The sequence below is a fragment of the Oncorhynchus keta genome, chromosome 20 (assembly GCF_023373465.1).
Source record: "Oncorhynchus keta strain PuntledgeMale-10-30-2019 chromosome 20, Oket_V2, whole genome shotgun sequence".
In the NCBI taxonomy this organism is placed as follows: domain Eukaryota; kingdom Metazoa; phylum Chordata; class Actinopteri; order Salmoniformes; family Salmonidae; genus Oncorhynchus; species Oncorhynchus keta.
The window spans coordinates 1,279,307-1,294,279 of record NC_068440.1 but is presented as its reverse complement, the minus strand read 5'-3'; the positions used below and the strand labels follow the sequence as shown (position 1 = coordinate 1,294,279).

At 43.8% G+C, this 14,973-nt stretch overlaps 1 protein-coding gene across 3 annotated transcripts; it reads right to left on the bottom strand.

Moving 5' to 3' along the window:
• Positions 1-427: 427 nt before the first annotated feature.
• On the bottom strand, positions 428-14,763 carry LOC118399125 (dual specificity protein kinase CLK2-like). Of its 3 annotated transcripts, none has more exons than XM_035794937.2 (13): positions 14,598-14,763; positions 11,425-11,624; positions 10,905-11,193; positions 9,973-10,063; positions 8,819-8,885; positions 7,962-8,078; positions 7,180-7,346; positions 6,531-6,625; positions 5,914-6,043; positions 4,589-4,671; positions 4,021-4,100; positions 1,848-1,938; positions 428-1,663 (listed from the first exon to the last, which is right to left on the bottom strand). In XM_035794937.2, exons 2-13 carry the CDS (start codon positions 11,622-11,624, stop codon positions 1,475-1,477), a joined length of 1,599 nt encoding a protein of 532 aa, XP_035650830.1. In that variant the 5' UTR covers positions 14,598-14,763; the 3' UTR covers positions 428-1,474. The 3 variants fall into 3 exon arrangements, with proteins under 3 accessions (XP_035650830.1, XP_052327846.1, XP_052327847.1); XM_052471886.1 differs by lacking the exon at positions 14,598-14,763 and adding an exon at positions 12,518-13,720; XM_052471887.1 differs by lacking the exons at positions 9,973-10,063; positions 11,425-11,624; positions 14,598-14,763 and having other exon boundaries at positions 10,905-11,053.
• Positions 14,764-14,973: the final 210 nt, after the last annotated feature.

Sequence of the window (14,973 nt, the reverse complement as noted above, 5' to 3'; positions counted from 1 at the left end):
AGGGAGTTACTGAAAGATGGATGAATACCCATGACGGTAGGTACTCCTGCATGGCTGCCACAGCTGATCCTCCTGTCCTTGGCCCTTCCTGTGGGTGACACGGCAGACTTTACAGAGGAGTGGCCATGAGTGAATCTCAATATTTTCTTGCAAACCCTTTTCTACTCCTTCTCAAAACGCATCGGAGGGGAACATTCGAGGGGAGGGACCTTGGTCCTTCTCCTCTAATAGGGGTGAGAAGACAATTTCAGAGCCCATGTCCTAACACTACTCATCTAGACTATTTAGGAAGCAGCAGAGTTGATGGTAAAACACTACTAAATAGCGCAATAAGCCAGGATCAGTCAAGGGTTTCCTGACAGCCTTCTATATCATTGGCCAAAACACACTACAGTCATTAAATAAATCAGGGTTCATAGACACAGTCGAGTATTTAAGAGAAAAACGCCTCCCCATAACTCAACCAACGGCGCTACAAGCCTTGGCAAAGGAGGACTTAACTTTAATTCGACAATCATACGTAGTTTTATACATTTAAATCTTATACAAAAAAAACAAATGTACAGGGAGGAGATGAACAGCGGTAGCGTCTCATAATAAATACTGTAAACCGTGTGCTGCTGTGTGCCTGTGGCATACGTTACTATTATGACCCTGTGTGTGCTTCATCTCAGACCACAGGCCTGATACTATCACACATGTCAAAGGCAGTTTACAGTTTGTGTTGTATGGGGTCTGATTTGTGAGTGTCTGTCATTTCCCCAGACTAGATGAAGACCAGCTGAGAAAACATGTCCAGTTGTGACTACTATTATTACATTAATATGGCATCAATCCCTCTCCTCAGAAGCATTGCATAACGTAACAGAGATACAGTAGATATATTATATCAATAGGAGAGGCCTATATAAGCAATAAATGTGGAGTGGCAATCACTCATTGACGAAACGTGCCAGTCGATTGGCTAACATTAGCCAAGATTGATAGCTGAGTTTCCAAATAAATACAAGACAGTGCCCCTCTTCTCCAAGCGTTTCACCTCAAATGAAGAGGTCACGATATTGGCTTTCAGAGTAAGGATTCTCTTGCTCTCACTAGTGTTCCACTACACAAGGCCGGTCCTTTCCTTTACATGCGGAAGACTGGAGCTGGGAAATCTAAGGTTGGGCTAAAAACTCCCCTCTTGGTCATATGCCTTCTGTTGGAGCAGAAGCCGAGAGGACTAAAAGGAGGGCTGACTTTTTCTGAAGTCCTTCTGGTTTTCTAGCTGCCAGCATGAGCCTCTCTCCTAATTGTGGAGATGGGTGGGGGCAGTACAGTAAGCAGGAGGAAACGGGTCCATGCTGTGATGAATGGCCAAGGGATTTCAGACTGATAAGGGCCATCAAATTTGGCCGTACCGCCTTAAGTGGTCGTATCGGTCTGCTCCACCTGAAAAATCGCTCTATCGTTAAGAGTCTGTGGAGGTCCCGGGTCACCGGCTGATGTCGCGGTTGCCCTCCCAGCTCTTCCCCCCCACCGCATCGCCTGCTGTCCCCGATTCGAAGAAAGGGTGTCTGAGGGAGTCTGCCAGGGCCAGGCGCTTAGCGGGCTCGTATTCCAGCATGCTCTCAATCAGGTCAAACAACCGATGGTGCTCCTCGGCTTCCGACAACAGGTACCTCTGAGAACATGTGATGAACATAATGAAAATCAGGAAAATGTGAATACTATATTTGGGGTTAGGGTTAATTTCAATCATGTCTAAATAGAGGTTGATATCAGAAATCCCTGGTTAATCTGACATAAGGGAGTGAATGGGAAGGAAGATAAGTAGTGGGGTGCTACACAAGGAGCTGCTCTCTTACCCGTAAGGGTTTGCAGTTCTCCCTCACGTATCTCCCAGCTGACGAGCTCTCGTCCCAGTCCAGACGGCCACGGTAAAAATATTTCTGCTTCCTGAGTTAAAGGGGAGAGAGAAATTATTGCAAAGATTGAGGAAGAGCGGCATATATAGATAAAAGGGGGCAGGGTGCAGCAACCCCTATTACCAGCCTGTTCAACCTCTCTTTCATATCGTCTGAGATCCCCAAGGATTGGAAAGCTGCCGCAGTCATCCCCCTCTTCAAAGGGGGAGACACCCTGGACCCAAACTGCTATAGACCTATATCCATCCTGCCCTGCCTATCTAAGGTCTTCGAAAGCCAAGTCAACAAACAGGTCACTGACCATCTCGAATCCCACCGTACCTTCTCCGCTGTGCAATCTGGTTTCCGAGCCGGTCACGGGTGCACCTCAGCCACACTCAAGGTACTAAATGATATCATAACCGCCATCGATAAAAGACAGTACTGTGCAGCCGTCTTCATCGACCTCGCCAAGGCTTTCGACTCTGTCAATCACCAAATTCTTATCGGCAGACTCAACAGCCTCGGTTTTTCGGATGACTGCCTTGCCTGGTTCACCAATTACTTTGCAGACAGAGTTCAGTGTGTCAAATCGGAGGGCATGCTGTCCGGTCCTCTGGCAGTCTCTATGGGGGTGCCACAGGGTTCAATTCTCGGGCCGACTCTTTTCTCTGTATATATCAATGATGTTGCTCTTGCTGCGGGCGATTCCCTGATCCACCTCTACGCAGACGACACCATTCTATATACTTTCGGCCCGTCATTGGACACTGTGCTATCCAACCTCCAAACGAGCTTCAATGCCATACAGCACTCCTTCCGTGGCCTCCAACTGCTCTTAAACGCGAGTAAAACCAAATGCATGCTTTTCAACCGATCGCTGCCTGCACCCGCATGCCCGACTAGCATCACCACCCTGGATGGTTCCAACCTTGAATATGTGGACATCTATAAGTACCTAGGTGTCTGGCTAGACTGCAAACTCTCCTTCCAGACTCACATCAAACATCTCCAATCAAAAATCAAATCCAGAGTCGGCTTTCTATTCCGCAACAAAGCCTCCTTCACCCACGCTGCCAAGCTTACCCTAGTAAAACTGACTATCCTACCGATCCTCGACTTCGGCGATGTCATCTACAAAATGGCTTCCAACACTCTACTCAGCAAACTGGATGCAGTCTATCACAGTGCCATCCGTTTTGTCACTAAAGCACCTTATACCACCCACCACTGCGACTTGTATGCTCTAGTCGGCTGGCCCTCACTACATATTCGTCGCCAGACCCACTGGCTCCAGGTCATCTACAAGTCCATGCTAGGTAAAGCTCCGCCTTATCTCAGTTCACTGGTCACGATGGCAACACCCATCCGTAGCACGCGCTCCAGCAGGTGTATCTCACTGATCATCCCTAAAGCCAACACCTCATTTGGCCGCCTTTCGTTCCAGTACTCTGCTGCCTGTGACTGGAGCGAATTGCAAAATCGCTGAAGTTGGAGACTTTTATCTCCCTCACCAACTTCAAACATCAGCTATCCGAGCAGCTAACCGATCGCTGCAGCTGTACATAGTCTATTGGTAAATAGCTCACCCTTTTCACCTACCTCATTCCCATACTGTTTTTATACTGTTTTTATTTATTTACTTTTCTGCTCTTTTGCACACCAATATCTCTACCTGTACATGCCCATCTGATCATTTATCACTCCAGTGTTAATCTGCAAAATTGTATTATTCGCCTACCTCCTCATGCCTTTTGCACACATTGTATATAGACTGCCCATTTTTTTTCTACTGTGTTATTGACTTGCTAATTGTTTACTCCATGTGTAACTCTGTGTTGTCTGTTCACACTGCTATGCTTTATCTTGGCCAGGTCGCAGTTGCAAATGAGAACTTGTTCTCAACTAGCCTACCTGGTTAAATAAAGGTGAAATAAATAAAATAAAAATAAAAAATGGAAGAGTTGCCATAGGGTTCAATACCCACAGACAAAGATCCCCAACAGGCCCTTTGATGTGGCATAAACCTACAACTTCACTTTGATGCTCTGCGTCAACAACTAGACAAAGCAACACTATGGGTGTGTGTGATAGATGACTTTTTGATCTGCAACTACACAGATGCAGCTCTGACCTTGTCTTGCGTATCATCCTGGAGGGCACCGGCCCCAGTATTCTCTCCATCATGGCCAGATGCTCCCTGTTATCATGAGTCTGAGGGAGGGATGAACAAACAAGACAGCAAAGGTAAATCTTAATTGCATCTCTTTCAGTGTATAAATGGCCATAAATGTAGATTGTGGATATCAGCAACGAGACCGATGCCAACACACACCATTATCTATCTTGCAACAATTTGACTGATAGCACAGAGTAAAATTTGGCCATAAATGCTGAGAGCTTTGAATAGAATGAGTGGAATAGTATGAGAGCGCCATCACCTATGGCGTTAGCATAGCCAGGCAGAACACGGAGGACAACGTCAACCAAGGGTTGATCCCAATTGGATTAGCAGCTGTGTCTCTCTGCTGCACTCTCTGTGGCTCAGTGTGTGTGTGTGTTTGCTTATGTGTGCGCGAAAGCCATTCTGGGCTTTGTTCAGTCCTTCCTGACAACTCGAATCGACCAGACACGGAGAGTAATCTTGGAAGGCAGCTGTCGCCACAGACAGTATGGGATTGGGAAGGGAAGTGGGGCTTTACCTGGAACAAGGTGAAGCCCAGGTAGTACTCGAACAGGATGCAACCGATGCTCCACACATCACACGGCTGGCTCCAGCCCATCTCTACAGGACAAAACACAGAATGGGTGAATGTTTTTGGGGGTGGTTTCCCGGACACAGATTAAGCCTAATACTGGACTAAAAGTATTGTCAATTGGGATTCTCCATCTGAATTGGTGCTGTGTAGGCTGGTGGAAACTTAATAAAACAATGAAAAAGCTCAATGTAAGACCCTCGCCTCACACGCTTGCTCCAGTGCTTGGACTTATCAAAAGCAACAACCAAAGTTTCGGCAGCAGCAGCTTCCTGCCTTAACATTGGTTGTGACTTCACAACTGGCATCATAGATCAAGAGGGTGAAGATTTAGCTTATTTAAATAGAACAAGGACTCATACAGGCCACATAACAGACCATGGGTAAGCTTACACATTAAGCGTTGAAAGTATGTGAAAAGACAATCAACTCAGCTCAACTCTGAGCAAGCACACTCGACTAATTGTCTCATGTACTGCAAAGTGAGTACAAAGCCAGTCAACTGTGCTTAATGTCTGACTGTGGGTTGCTGTTCAGTGTCTACCTGACTGGAACCGAACTGGCAGATTATGGCAGTTCAATGCCACTGCTAAGGAACACCCCCTCTGTTTTAGAATAGCCCAACCAGACAGACTATATGTCATGTGAATTTTGTTTTTAATGTTCATAAACTGAGCTTCACTTAAAACACTGTTTATTACTAAGAATTTGTAAGGTTCTTATTTAAATGAAATATACAGAGGCCAGTTTACAATAGTCAGTAAGGTTTATTTACGAGAGCGCTGCTGTTCATATACAAAGACATTCCTTTTAGAACTGTCTCTTACCCTACCTACACACATGCATACACACCAACCTTTGGATATTATCATGAAGTCTCACCACAGTTTATTACCACTCAGCTGACAGTTCCAGTCTCCCCCAGATACTAGAGCTCTGGAGGGGCTCTCCCTGTCTTATCTAATCTCCCCAGAGTTACAGCCAGTTCGGTTCAAACATAGGTTAATGCTCTTTCTCCATTCCTTTCTTCCTAGGTCTATGCTACATAACCCCTTCCTAATGAACAAACATTATTTATCATTATAGAAAGACAGTTATAATTATACGTTAAATGTATACATCATTTAGTCATTATTCATAATAATCATAACACTGTAGCAGTCCATTGTCGATGTAGTGGCTACAGCACCCTTAGTTTAGAATAGTCCTCATCCAATTGTTCAGCTAACTGGCCTGAAGGAAGATAGGGCTAACTCTGGAACGTCACTCACCTAGTATGACTTCCGGGGCACGGTAGTGCCGTGTGGAGACGATGGTGCTGTGGTGCTCGTGGTCAAATGTGGCGCTGCCAAAGTCCACCACCCGTACGTCCGTGCTCTTCACTGTCCGCTCGTCGCGCTTCTGTAGGGAGGAAGGTGAAAAAGGACATGGCTTAGAACCTTATAGTTTTGTTAAAAATAAAAGGCAGAATGCAACTTTTTTTTTCAAACCTCATGAAACACGTAAAGCTAAACTTTTAGACAATTGGCCAGTGAATGACACCTTGATTAGTCCTGATATCTAGTAACATTGACATTATCTATTTTCAAGCTTCTGACATTAAACCATACCTGTATCCAAACTGAAAATGATTCCCATTTGTTTTGGTACATTTAGATCTAATCGTCATTTGCACTTCAGGCAATAGCTGACTGCCAAAGCATTTGCGATGACACTCAGCCTATGTCCCAAATGGCACCCTTTCCCCTATATAGAGCACTACATTTGAACAGGCCCTGGTTAAAAGTAGTGCACTATTAGGTAATATGGTACCATTTGGGATGTAGCCTCAAAGCAAAACAGGCTCTGCAGAAAGCCTATTATCCTGGGGCCCGACTCCTCGTCTCACCTTCTCTACATTATAGGTCATAGTGAAGTCGGAATTGACAAACAGGATGTTTTCTGGCTTCAGGTCTGTGTGCGTCAACTTGGTATCATGAAGAACTGTGAGGAAAAAATACCAATTAAAATCCCAACAGCCATTCACATTCGATGGTGGTCAACGAAAAGAACACTCTTCTGATAGGTGTGTTTGAACCAACGATGCCCTCATGTGGCTAAAGACTTCTTATTGCAAACAATGGTGGCCTTATAGTCCAATTCCTACCTCTCTAGGTGAGTAAGGAGGGGGATGGCTAAATCAACAAATAAGAATGAATGAAGGCTTGTGTCACGGTAGTGATAGGGGTCTATGTAGGGCATTGGTTGTTGGAGTGAGACTTATGACCAGTTGGTAGGTCATGTTGAAATTGTTAAAGAGAATGTGCTTTTGATAACTCATCTGGTTGAACAAAGGCAATAAATACAAGATAGTAGCGTAATATCGGTGTGCACTTACACTTGACAGCTAGGCTGTGGAGTGACAATTATGACTAGTTGACTGCTAGTTTCTGCACTTATGTCGGGCCATTATTGTGAAAGAAAATGTGTTCTCAATTACTTACCCGGTTAAATAAAGGCAATGTTTTTTTTTTATATACAAATAAATATATACTTACACTTGACGGACAGGCATAGCTGGTAGGCCATGTGTCGGACCTGGGCAATGGAATAGGGCAGGTAGTTGTTCTCCTTGAGGAAGTCGAAGGTGCTGAGGGCCAGCAGCTCGAAGGAGATACACATGTGGCCGTGGTAGTCGAACCAGTCATACATCTGCACACACAGGCTGGGAGGAAAGATGAGAGGGGTTACATAACTAAATGTAAACATAAGTCAATAAAAACAAAATGACACAGGGTCCTGTGTAATTAGGGGTTTTCTTCAGGATCAAACGGGGGGGGCATAGGTGGTGGGTGTGGCAATGGGAGTGGTTAGCAAGGCTGAATTTCTGAGGCCACCCCATCTCAGTGATGTAGAGAAAGGTTTGCATTTAATATAATTTATTAAGCCAACTTTATGCATATCTACAGATTTCTCCATGGAGCAGAGAGATATTTTTGCAGTTTAAAAGCTAATTTCCTGCAATTCTACACAGTTGGCCATGGAGCTGAAAGAAAAATTGTCGTTTTAAAGCTCAACGTGTTAAACCTAATAAAATCAATACCTCTAAATTGGAATTTTCAAGTCTCCTTGATTGTCGAGTTCTCACAAAGATTATATTATTTCAAAATATATAGGTCCATTATCTTTTCTACATACTTCATACCTGATTTTAGTCATTTAAGTCCATTCCTGAAAATGAATGTAATTACACTGTTTGGAGAAAGTATTTAAATTGGAGAAAAATCCCTGGTAATGAACAATACACCGTAGTGGTCTGAGTCAGTAGTAGGCTACTCACTGTTTGTTTTCCGGATCTTTCTCATTGATTCTCTCCAGCACATTGATCTCCAGACGAGCTGCTTCCTTGTATTTCTCCACATTTTTTATGATCTTCAGAGCAACAGCGGCCCCTCCCCTGAAAGACAAATACAGTATGAATGACAAAGACATAACTACCACACCACATGATGAATATAGCCACAAAACACATGAGGGAATACCTTGCTGTGCAAAGCTGTGATTCCCTAAATTAGGTCCATCTAGATAACTGAGTTAGTGCTGTTGCTTGGGAACCTGGTGTCACAGGTTTGGTAGCTAAAATAAGATGGATACCCGAAGGATAGCTTTTGAAAAAAATGTTTTCAGCCTCTTTAACATGATACATTTGTCCAAACTTGTTGAGCCATGAAATTCCACCTTATTTCATACAAGCAAACTGTATTGTGATGAGTACATTCTATTCCCTTGTCCTTGCATGTTGATTATGCAACATGTTATTTTACCAAAAAGAAGTTAGGCTTTATCTCGTTCAAGTTCAAACCTGTATTGTGCTTCAGGGGGCAGAGGCAGGGACATTAGCATGGAACAAATTTGCACGGGGTATCATTGCCCATCCCCCTAAACTCAGGACCCATAGAGAAGCACACAGACGTCTATAGTGAGCCTAAGTGCAGGCGCTAATACACCCATAGCAAGCGGCCACGACGTGATAGAATAACAGGATCAGCCGAAGGAGGGCTCTAACTCTAGAACTACTATTTGTAAATAGTAAACACCTAATGCAGGTAGAGGGAACACTTAAAGAAAAAAATAGAGGACTCTGGAGACTTTAAAAAAGGGCCACCAGCTAACAGTCAGAGCGGTTTTCATACATACCGACAATGGTCAATACATTGCATCACCCTCCCAAAGGTGCCTTCCCCCAGAGTGCTGACAATCTCATCTGGAAGACAGACAGAGAGACAGGGAAAGAGAGTGGGAAAGAAGGGAAGAGAAGAATTAGACATGTGGACCGGAGCAGGGACATCAAGGCAAAAAAAAGTGACAGGCGTTTCAATACTAGCACCCATCCCCCTTTTCAGGTTGTGGACAAATGGGATGCCAAAAGGAATGTTTACTTTTACACGGCCCTAGATAACCTATGATAATCGGGGTCCACACACTACCAGAACAAATTATGGGAAAATGTTTGAGTGCCCCCCAGCAGCCTATAGGAAACGAAAACCAAAAGTATATTCCTACAGATGTTTTGGTGGTGTGCCTAATTTAGAGCAGGGTTTACTGGTTAACCTATGTAATTGAAAAATCCACTCAAGCAAAACTTCTGAAATAAGTGTAAATGTGCAGACTAAGCAAATAAATTTGGTTTCAGACTGGAAGAACATACAAGTCATGCCAGGGATACGAGCTGGAAAACGGTAAGACTATATGTTAAGTGGGTGGGTTTTATGAGATCATGGATCATAATAACTGTGTTTTTTTAAGCATACAAATCATGCTCTTAATTTACCACTACAAAGACTTCTATAAAGTGTAGCATTAAAAAGATGCAACACTGTCAAAGGTCAAAAATGCAACACCGCAGACAAGGCCCTATGGATGTTTACTAGGTAGGCCTCATGTTAGTTTTGAAGGCAAGGGCTAGATATGAAGGGTTGCAAAACTATTCAAAACAAACGTTCCTAATTGCTTTTCCCACTTAATGTATTACAAAAAAAATAATGTTTTAGACCTGGACTTTAAACTAAAACGCAAGAGACAATTAAGAAGTTGAGGAAATGTTGTGTTAGGGGAAAACTCTAATATCTCTGATATAAAACCACAGCTAGATAGCCTCAACACAACGAGCAGTATTTATCTAAAACCGATATCCTCAACTTTTTTTGCGTGCTATCCACCCTGCTTTTTGAGCTAGAGCGAACAGCATTCTACCATGGCATCATCATCAGGCACTCCCCTGTCAGTGAATGCTCTATGGTTTTAAATACTCATATGGAGAAGGGTTACGATAGAGTAGTGGCAGTGAGTACATCTCTCTTGCAGGACGTCCCCACTCCGACAGATCAGGTGCCCTTCCTCGTCGTCCCTCACACTCAGTGCCCGCGTCCGGCTGTCACTCCGCTGTTTGCAGCCCCCACAGCATTAGCAGGTCACGACACGACCGACAGGGGACAGGGGGTTTTCGGGGGCAGCCGTAGCCACGGCGATGGAAGGCGGCACAGGTAGAGGAGGGAGGAGGAGGGTGATGTTGTAGTTGATGTAGTGGTTGTAGGTGGGTGTGGTGGTCATAGGGCGATTCGTATGACACCACGTGAGGAAATATATAACGATAGGGATATAGTGCAAGGGAACAAGTCAAAGATCACATTTTGTCCTCTGCTTCTCTCCCCCTCTACCTCTTAACCCGTGCTATTACAAATAAGGAAGCAACCTGCATATCCATCCATTCATCCAACAAAAAGCCAATTCAGAAAATACCAAAAATATCTACATCAAACTATGATATTGCCCACTTAAAACGAAGCAGAGTACTTCCCAAGAAAACAAATAAAATGAGAGGATGGTAAGGCAATCAAGCAAAAGATAGTTCAAGATTAAAATCATCAGTGATACATAGATACATGCCAGCCTATGGTCCTCTCTCTCATTTATGTCTACTTAACGCAGAAGGCGAGAATGTGGATGATGCTTTATCCACGTGGGTCCAAAAACAGTCAATGTCTCACTACACAACTCATTTTATGAGAAGACTGTAGAAGGTAAATCTGGATTTAACTAAGACAAAACAGCTACTCAAATCCTGCTGACAAAAACAAAACAAAAGATTGTACTACTTACCAAGTCCAGGAGCTGTGGACAAGAGAAGGTAATAGAGAAGTAGAGACAGAAAGACACGAGGAGAAGAGAAAGATAGAAAGGAGCGGGAGGGTTAAAGGACAAGCTCGGGCCGGGCTGTACTCACCGAGGAGGATGGGCTATAGGACCTGGTTCTACGCCGCCTTCGTTTGTGCTTACGCCTGCTGCCCTTCCTTCGGTACGACTCCTCCCGTTCCCTCTCGCGCCCCCTCCGGTAGTCGCACATGCTCGGTGAGAAGTCACGTGCGTAGTAACCGCCGTCGGCTGCTGCTGGAGCACCTCCATGTTCCCTTTCCCGGTTTCCGCGGTCTCGTTCGTGGCTCTGGTCCAGGCGGCGGTAGCCCTCACAGTAGCGCCGGTCGTATGGCCTGCGGTCTGCCGAGCGATTATCGTAGCTGCAAAAGAGGCGCCCAACACAATGGGTTAGAGCAGTGGTGTCTCTGACCACCAACTCAAGTCTACACGTTATTCAATTAATGCCATCAGAGCCCTTTGATACTGGTACATGAACCTATTGAGAGTTTAACAAACATTTCTACCAGATAAACTATCATAAGGTACAAAAGCTTACGTACCAATTATTTTGTTTGCAAGTACACAAATATAACACAGCCATACAAACAGACCTCCTGGAGCGAGCGTAGCTTCCCTCCTGTCGGTTTCCCCGTCCCCTTCTGTCTCTGTCCCGATCCCTCTCCCGGTCACTGCTAGAGGAAAAAGAGGGCGATCTGCGGTGCCTCTGCTTGCGTCCTCTGTCTCTGTCCCGGTCTTGATAACTGCTCCGGCTGGCCCTTTCTGAGGACGGGTACCGTCTCGAGTGTGGCATCTGTGAAAAGACATGTTACTTGGTATTTCATTGCCGTTGGTGAGGGGTTGGATTGCACTCAGTAAGGAAGGGATACAGAACAGCTGTATGGTGGGGGGAAAGGAAGAAAAATGGTCAATGAAAACCAGGTGAGGATCCATCCTCAGCTCTCCCATCAAGCCATTAAACTCTCGAACTGTTTTAAAGTCACCATTGGCCTTATGGGAAATCACTGAGCGGTTTCTTTCCTTTCCAGAAACGGAGTTAGGAAGGACGCCTGTATCTTTGTAGTGACTGGGTGTATTGATACACCATCCAAAGTGTAATTAATAACTTCACCATGCTCAAAGGGATACTCAATGTCTGCTTTTTTATTTTTACCCATCTACCAACAGGTGCCCTTCTTTGTGAAGCATTGGAAAATCTCCCTGGTCTTTGTGGTTGAATCTGTGTTTCATTTGCTTGACTGAGGGACCTTAAAGATCATTGTATGTGTGGGGTACAGAGATCAAATCTGATTGGTCACATACACATATTTAGCAGATAGCAAAATACTTGTGTCCCTAGCTCCAACAGTGCAGTAGTATCAAACAATTCACAATAATACACACACATCTAAAAGTTAAATGGAATTAAGAAATATATAAATATTGGGACAAGCCATGTTGGAGTGGCATTGACTAAAATACAGTATAATCCATATATACATATGAATTGAGTAAAACCGTATGTAAACATTAAAGTGACCAGTGATTCCATGTCTATGTAGACAGTGCAGCAGCCTCTAAGGTGCAGGGTTGAGTAACTGGGTGGTAGCCGGCTAGTGATGGCTATTTAACAGTCTGATGCCCTTGAGATAGAAGCTGTTTTTCAGTCTCTCGGTCCCAGCTTTGATGCACCTGTACTGACCTCACCTTGTGGATGATAGAGGGGTGAACAGGCCATGGTTGGGTGGTTGATGACCTTGATCTTTTTGGCCTTCCTGTGACATCGGGTGCTGTAGGTGTCCTGGAGGTCAGACAGTGTGCCCCCAGTGATGCGTTGAGCAGACCGCACCACCCTCTGGAGAGCCCTGTGGTTGAAGGCATTTCAGTTGCTGTAGCAGGCAGTGATACAGCCTGATAGGATGCTATCAATTGTGCATCTGTAAAATGCTTGTGTCCCTAGCTCCAACAGTGCAGTAGTATTTCTTCTGAATGTCTTCAGCCTCCTGAGGTTGAAGAGGCGCTGTTGTGCCTTCTTCACCACACTGTCTGTGTGGGTGCATTTCAGATTGTCAGTGACGTGTACGCTGAGGAACTTGAAGCTTTTCAACTTCTCCATTGCGGTCCTGTTGATGTGGATAGGGGCGTACTCCCTCTTCTGTCTCCTGAAGTCCACGATCAGCTTTTGTTGACGTTGAGGGAGAAGTTATTTTCCTGGCACCTCTGCCAGGGCCTTCTCCTCCTCCCTGTAGGCTGTCTTGTCATTGTTGGTAATCAGGTTCTATCACTGTTGTGTCATCTGCAAACTTGATAACTGAGTTGGAGGCGTGCCGTGGCCACGGAGTCATGGGTCAACAGAGAGTACAGGTGGGGGCTGAGTACGCACTAAAATTAGGTACTAATTTAATCATGGTAAACACCAGTTGTGGAAAAAGTACACAAATAGTACACCTTAGTAGAAAATGACTCAGGTAAAAGTGAGTCACCCAGTAAAATACTACCTGAGTAAAAGTCTAAAACTATTTGGTTTTAAATGTACTTGAGTATCAAAAGTAAATGCAACTGCTAAAATATACTTAAGTATCAAAAGTAAAAGTATAAATCATTTAAAATTCCTTATATTAAGCAAACCAGACAGCACCATTTTCCTTTTACGGGTAACCAGGGGCACACTCCAACATCATTTACATACAAAGCCTGTATTTAGTGAGTCCGCCAGATAAGTGGCAGTAGGGATGTGGTCTTGATAAGTTGTGTTAATTGTACCAATTTCCTGTCCTACTAAGTATTCAAAATACTTTTGGTTGTGAGGGAAAAATGTATGGTGTAAGAAGTACATTATTTTCTTTAGGAATGTTGTCAAAAATATAAAGTACAGAACCAAAAAAACGATTTAAGTACTTTAAAATATTTTTACACCACTAGTAAACACTTATTTCACAGAGGTGAGGCCATGCAACTGATGTAACTTGTTCAAACAAGACATTTAAGCTTTTCATTTTTAATTAATTGGTACAAATTTCATAATTCCACTTTGACATGACCGGGTAAAAATTTAAATGGAACTTTAAATTCAGGCTGTGTAACAACAAAATATGGAAAAAGTCAAGGAGTGTGAATAGTTGAAGGCACTGTTATTAAGTTGCGGGTGGCCTTATAACGTTACCTAGCTAACGTTAGCTAATAAGCCAACCAACGTACTGTACCTAGTTAGTTGATGTCACCTGGCTAAATGCAAACGTTAACTAAGTAATGTCGTGAGTTGATCACTGTGCCAGTTTAGCTAAGTGTGATAGGTAAAGACATGGGATTACCAAAAATGTGTAGTTCGACAACTAGTAAACTAAGTAGCTTGATAAATGACAATTTGTTGACTTAGACTAGCTAGCACACTACTAACTACGACGTTCTGTCGAATTGGCTGGCTTACGTAGGTTGTTACTAGCTAGCCGACGCCATGATATTTCGCAGAAATGCAGGCACACGAATTGCTTTCGTGAAGAATTGCATAAATTGTCATTTTGTTCAAATAAATATGTTTGGTTAACTATTTCTGATATTTAACTAACGTTTGCTAATAGTTATTTAGATCGGCTGGCTAGCTAGCTCCCTAATGCTAGCATAACATTGGCTAGCTAGCTAATTTGACCGCCATTTTTCCTAGCGTTACCTAGCTACTCGCGTTCGTTAGCTTTGATGCTAGCTGACTAGAATTGGTCTTGCGTGGATCAACATATCACTGAAACCGGAATACAATGTAGTGCACACGTGTATTTCCATATTATTTTACCGTTATATCAGCCAGGCCTGTGCGTTTATCCCACAGGAAATCCGTGTTTGCGCTTCAATTCCTAGTTTGCACTTCTCACTATTGGTTCAGCTAGCTAGGGCTCTAACCTCGTACAAACCATCCTGATATCGCGAGTTTACATTGTTTCGCTTCAGAGAAACAATGTAAGCTCGCGAGAACAGGATAGTTCGAAGCTACGAGCACTGCTCCCCACAAGTAAACACCGCCTAATTAAAACACTCTTCCAGCCACAGCCAGACCACAGAGCTACTGTTTTTTTCCGGCCAGACCCTTCTTCAGGTGCGAGCTAGTGCTTTTACTAATGTTTAATACCGTAAATTCTTCAGAAATAACTTCAACATTTGTGAATATAGTT